The sequence below is a fragment of the Limanda limanda genome, chromosome 23 (genome assembly GCF_963576545.1).
Source record: "Limanda limanda chromosome 23, fLimLim1.1, whole genome shotgun sequence".
In the NCBI taxonomy this organism is placed as follows: domain Eukaryota; kingdom Metazoa; phylum Chordata; class Actinopteri; order Pleuronectiformes; family Pleuronectidae; genus Limanda; species Limanda limanda.
This window is the reverse complement of record NC_083658.1, coordinates 2,082,527-2,088,642: the sequence shown is the minus strand read 5'-3', so window position 1 is coordinate 2,088,642 and position 6,116 is coordinate 2,082,527. Positions and strand designations below refer to the sequence as shown.

Sequence of the window (6,116 nt, the reverse complement as noted above, 5' to 3'; positions counted from 1 at the left end):
CACTCAGTCACACCTGGCAACACGCGTTTCTGGTTCTCAAATAAGTGCAGCTGAAGTCTCTTTTTTTCAAATGTCTTATTCTCTATTCGTTGGAAGAAGAACAAAATAAAAATAAGGAGGAAAAATCCAACAAAAAAAAATCCACTCACGGCGTCGAAAGTCCTTTAAATAATAGCAACGTTTTCACGAAGAGATCTTTGAGATCAGTCCTGGTCCTGGTGAGCAAATACCACATGGCAAAAAGAAAAATCCACAATTCCTCCGTGCGTGTGTGCGTGTGTGTGCGTGTGTGTGAGTGTGTGAATGAAGCCATGCAATCCACCTCGGAATAAAAAAGAAGGAATAAAAAGAGCTGATGGAAGCCTCGTGGATCTTCTTCACGTTGGTGCAGTTCTTTTCCTCCTCTGTTATTGTTGAAGAAGAAGAGGAGGAAGAGGAGGAAGAGGAGGAGGAGGAGGGCGGTTTATAGTCCCATTTCTAAATATACAAAATGCCTGCTCCTTTGTTTCTCCAATCAAACACAGGGTCATGAGGAGGGAATATTGTTATTTTTTTTGCAGGGGAGGAGAGGAAAAAGGCATAAAAAAAAAAAAAAACAATACTTGGTTTTCCTCTCGGTGTGTTTTTAATGCGCCAAAATTACCTGGTGGAATGAACTTGTGGTTGTCACCCTCTGGTCGCTCGCTTCACTTGCATCTTTTAAGTAATCTACTAAAAAATGCCCCTGAAAGAAAAAAGCAGAAGGAACCTGTTAGGGCCTGGAAGAAGGTGGGGGGGGGGGAGCAAAAAGGGGGGAGTGGGGAGAGAGGGTTTGTTTTGTTTCTGTCTTTTTCTGGAGAAAAATAGATAAACACAATTTTTTGCAGTCTTATTCATATTCCCTCACAATCACAGTATCAAAAAGAGAGAGAGAGAGAGAGAGTCTATCCTGGAGACGAGTTCTATAATCAGGTTTTTTTAATTTCATTCATATAAAATATTTTCTCTATGTTTCACTGTCCATGGAGGAGGAGTGGGGGGGGCGGTGTTTCTGCACTCACATTGCCGACCTGAGAGTACACATCCTCCGGCGTCTGAGCCACTCCGGGCGGCGTCATCCGCTTCTCCTTCTGCCTCCGATTGCAAAACCAAACTCTCACCACCTCCTTCTCCAGCTGCAGGTTGTCCGCCAGGGACGTGATCTCCTGGGCCGAGGGCTTGGGGCACTTGAGGAAGTGGCTCTCCAGGGCCCCCTTGACGCTCACCTCGATGGAGGTCCTCTTCTTCCTCTTCCTCCCCTGCGCTGCGATCTTGTCGATGCTGGTGGGGCTGCCCGTGGTGGAGTCGGCCTCCTCCAGCCACTTGTTCAACAAAGGCTTCAGCTTGCACATGTTCTTGAAGCTGAGCTGCAGAGCCTCGAACCTGCAGATGGTGGTCTGCGAGAAGACGTTCCCGTACAGGGTCCCCAGGGCCAGGCCCACGTCCGCCTGCGTGAAGCCCAGCTTGATCCGCCTCTGCTTGAACTGCTTGGCGAACTGCTCCAGGTCGTCCGAGGTCGGCGTGTCGTCGTCCGAGTGCGGCTCGTGCCCGCTGCTGCCGCTGAGCCCCCCCCCGTGGTGCTGGTGGTGCGCGTGCCCGTGGTGGTGGTGGTGGTGGTGGTGGTCCAGGTCCGGGGTGTCCCCCCCCCTCACCACCAGGCCCGGGTGCACCAGGCTCTGGCTCCCGGGGGCGCTCAGCATCCCGTTCACAGTGAAGCCCCCCTGCTGCGAGTAGAGAAGAGCCTGCTGCTGCTGCTGCTGCTGTTGCTGCTGCTGCTGCTGCCCCCCCCCGGAGATGGAGCTGCTGCCCCATGGACCCGGGTGCGTCTGGTGCGGAGCCAGGTGGGGGGGCCGGTGGTGCAGCGCGGTGCCCGTGTGCAGGTCGTCTCTGCCCGGGTTCTTCCCGTCCTGCTGCCCCGGGCTCCCGGTCATCCCCACCGGGCTCGACGACCAGGGCGAGCCGGCCTCCGCTGCCGCCACCGCGGCCGCCGCTGCCGCCGCCGCCGCATGCGGCAGGGAGGTCACCCACTGGTGGGCATGGCTCAGCATGTGCCCCCCGTTGCTGGCAGCCATCGCCCCCTGCATAAAGTCACTCTGCACCATCTTGACCGAGGGGTCTCCCCGGTAGCCCCCTGAGCCCGAGGTGACCGAGGCTCCGCCCGGCTGCATGCCGCCGCCTCCCGAGTCCGAGTGCCCGATGGAGCCGGACGATAGGATGCTATTGCTGGGCAGATAGGGATTGGAAGCGGCGGTGGCCATTCCGTCAACCCTTATGAATATGTTTGTGGATAACCCCCCCCCCCTCGTCACTTCTTCTTTCGAGCGGGCGAATTGTATCTCATGAATTATTCAAACTTTAAAAAGTATGAGCATGGAGACCATGGACCCGAGCGTGGAGAAGACGCCGAAAAAGCTTCCGAATAAAATCCGCATGAATTTACCCAGCACGTTCGCCTTCACACACACAGAGTACAGATCCAGGGTTTCCTCAGAAGCGCTTTGAAACCATGTGCAGTCCGCGCAGAAAGTTTCTCTCAAGGTAAAGAAAATTCAAATTCAAATATTCAGCAGAAGGAAAAAGCAGGAGTCGTCCCAAACAAACTTTCTGAGGAGGCGAGAAAACAAAAAGCCTCTCGGATTGTCCCCAATGTCCAAAGTCCTGCTTTATGTCCCGGCTGGATGTGAGAATCATTAGCAGAGCGTCCTCTCCTTCTTTTGTAATAATTCAGTCGCAGAGATTTCTCTTCCCTCGCTTTATTCTTTTCTCTCTCTCTTCCTTTATAGCAGCGGAGCCTCTCTCTTTGTTCTGTTTTGATGTGATAAACCTGCCAAACCGCAAAACTCCCGTTCAAGTACAGTCCAGCAGAGCCTCTCCTCCCATTCGCTTGTTCTCTCTCCCCACCTCTCTCTCTCTCTCCAGCTCTCTCTCTCCCCTGTGACAGGCCGTGGAGCCCCGCCCACTCACTCCCCCCCCCCCACGCACGGATGTTTACCCCTTGCGTGCCCGTTGATTGGTTACCCGGGGTGTGATTGGCAGCCCCTCGAACGGTCCCTCCTTCCGGCTGTTCCGATTGGCTGCTTTCTAATTGCAGTCCAAACATAACGGGGAAGACAAGTTGGTAGTAAACACTGGTGAGATATACTGGGAGAGTGGGGGGGTGAATAAAGAGAGAGCGAGAGAGAGAGAGAGAGAGAGAGAGAGAGAGTGAGAGAGGTCGATACGAGCTGACCTCGACTTTCGTGCGTAAATACTGCATTACATTGCATATTGACACTGTTCACTGTTTTGCATTTAGCATTTCACTTTTTACTTCACTTTTTATATATATTTTTATTCTACTCAAAATAAATGTTACTTTGTATAAATATTGGTAAAAAAGTGAGTAAATAAGAAGTAAACAGTGAGTAAATATATACTGGTTTCCCATTTTTTATTGCTCTCCTCCTGCATGTTGTATTTATTGCGTTTTTTATGTTTCTGTGTTGATTGTTTGCACCAATAACCAGAGCAAATTCCTTGTATGTGTGAACGTACTTGGCATTAAAATACTTCTGATTCTGATTCTGATTCTGAAAACCTCCAACATCATGTATTTTGTGCAGATACGTGTTTTACGCACCGATGCATATGTGTGAGTCTGAACATGAAGGCGTCAGGATAAACTTTATTTAATGTGAGTAAAATGCATTTATCCTTCTGGTGACACGTTTTGGTGACAGTTCTAACCTGATGTGTGGGATAGAATCAGGCGTTCAGTGCCACGGTTAGAGGTTCGATTCCCTCTGGATCTGGAGCAAAAGGCTCAGTTAACTCTCCATGCTTCATATTGTTTATGAAATATGGAAATATGAAAACATGGAGTGAACATGGATCTTCTCTCTGCTCACAGGCAACGTCACTGAGGCACGTTGAAAGAGAAAGTGGCAACCACAACAAGGGCAAATTGAGCAATCCTAAGGGGGGGGTGGGTGGGTAGAGGGGGTGTGGGGGGGGGGGGGGTAAACGTCTGCCAAAGTGAAACAACAAGAGAAGAAGAAGAGATCGAGCCCTTTTAAAAAATGTGCAGCATCCCTCAAGATGACCACGCAGCCCTGGAGATGAATGGGACCCTTTGTGTGTGTGTGTGTGTGTGCGTGGGACCCCCAAGCCCCCCCTGGACGCACCCATGGGTGGTAACAAGTGCCAGAGAGAGAGAGAGAGAGGGGGGGTGGGTGGGGGCTTGGGGGTCCCACCTGGACGGACCCTGGGGTCAGAACTACGTGTTAAACCCATAAGCTCCAAAATCAGATGTTTTATTGCAGAAGGGATTTAAGGACAAATATGAGGCAGTGGAGGAGTTGTGGACATGTGCCCCCCCCTTTCTCCTCCTCCTCCTCCTCTTCTTCTCCTCCTCCTCTTCTCCTCTTCTTCTCCTCATCCCAGTAGATTTAATTTGGCTCAAAACCGAGGGAGCCTCGTGGATTTGTTTACATTGAATCATGAGGCCCTCCATTCATTAATATACATACAGTGAGGATTCCTGTCTGAATTACTGCTGCTCCATCCACGCACCAGGGCCCCCCCCCCCTTAAAAAATAAATAAAAATATTAAACACACTTGTGATATACATGAAATAAAACCCAAAGGCTCCAGAACCCAGCGAGCTGCAGAGGAACCCTCTCCTCTCCGTTATATGTGTTTATTATTTATCTGCTTATTATTATTATTTAAAAAAGAAAGGTTCCCAAGTTCCCTGCTGCTGGGGGGGGGGAAAGTTCATTTATTCTGCAAGCAGGAAAAAAAAAAAATAAAAGAAAGGAGGAAAAGAAAGAAAAGGGGGGAGAGAGAGGAGGAGAGAGAGGAGGAAAAAAAAAAAAAATCATCCCCAAGTATAACAAGAGACGAACAGTTAGTGCTGATTTTCATTTGCATAAATTTTCATATATTTTAGTGAAAATAATAGCGGGAGCCGAGGAGAGCTCCTGCTCAGTTGAGGCAGAGGAAAGAAAATCTTCGGTTGCTGACGGAGGAGGAGGAGACGCAGGAAAAGGGAGATAACGGTTTTCAGCTTCTTCTCAACGTGGATCCGGTTCCTCTCTCCGGACTGAAGGTAAGTCAACAATCATCTGGAAGCATTTCTCTCTTTTCACATTTGCTCTGGGGGAATTCTGAGGACTCTCGCATTTCTCCACCGGGAGGGTTTTTCCTTCACAGACACATCGTGGCTTCACTGATTTTTCCCGATATTATCTGCGTTCGTATTTTAAAAAAACACCCGGAATGCAAATTGCAGTTTTCCCTTTTCACCGTAAAATGCTTTAAAAAAAAAAATCAATACTCGCAGCGCTGCTTTGTTTTTTTTACGAACCAGGATTCTTTCCCTTTTTTTTCTGCCTTTTTTTATATAAATAGCAGGCAGATGGATAAGCTGCGCTGTTTTGTAGTGGATGTCCACCGGAGAAAAGTGCAATCAATCACATTTTAAGCAGGGAGAGGATAGGGGGGAGGATAATGAAGGGAGGGGTGAGTGAGAGAGTGAGAGAGAGAGAGAGAGAGAGAGAGAGAGAGAGAGAGAGAGAGTGAGAATCCTCCAGAGACAGCATCGCGTAGGCAAGTGCAATATGAAATGATTTCATAAGAATCGATGTAAAGTTTGGTGTAAAGTTGTTCAGCTGCTGACGAGCCGGGATTCACTGCGATCTGACCGGTTCCTTCTGTCTGGAGGAAGAGGAGGAGGAGGAGGAAGAGGAGGAGGAGGAGGAGGAGGAGGAGGAGGGCGGTGTTAGGGGAAACTTGTTTCTAAAACCGAGCACACGCAAAAGGGAATCCGGTCACAGGCAATTTAGGCGAGAAACTGCAAGAAGAGTGGATGCGTAAAATCTGAAAAACGCCACATTTCGGGGTCTTCCTGCGTGAAAAGCCAGGTTTGAGGAGGTGGGTGATTTTTTTCTCACGGGTTAACTCCTCTCCTCTCCTCTCCTCGCATTGATGGGGAGCGCATTGCTGAGCCCAGCACTTGGTCGCCATGGTGAGAGCCATAAAAGAGGGAAACACTGGCCGCATTAAGCTGTATGTTTGTGCACTGGAGTCGAGATGAAAAGAGGCTCTGCACGTCCCC

General features: G+C 49.6%; 1 protein-coding gene across 1 annotated transcript; it reads right to left on the bottom strand.

Moving 5' to 3' along the window:
* Positions 1 to 625: 625 nt before the first annotated feature.
* pou3f3b (POU class 3 homeobox 3b) lies at positions 626 to 2,276 on the bottom strand. The gene is made up of 2 exons (XM_061067219.1): positions 1,041 to 2,276; positions 626 to 724 (listed from the first exon to the last, which is right to left on the bottom strand). The coding sequence occupies exons 1-2, from the start codon at positions 2,274 to 2,276 to the stop codon at positions 626 to 628; spliced, it is 1,335 nt and encodes a 444-aa protein (XP_060923202.1).
* Between the last annotated feature and the right edge of the window lie 3,840 nt (positions 2,277 to 6,116).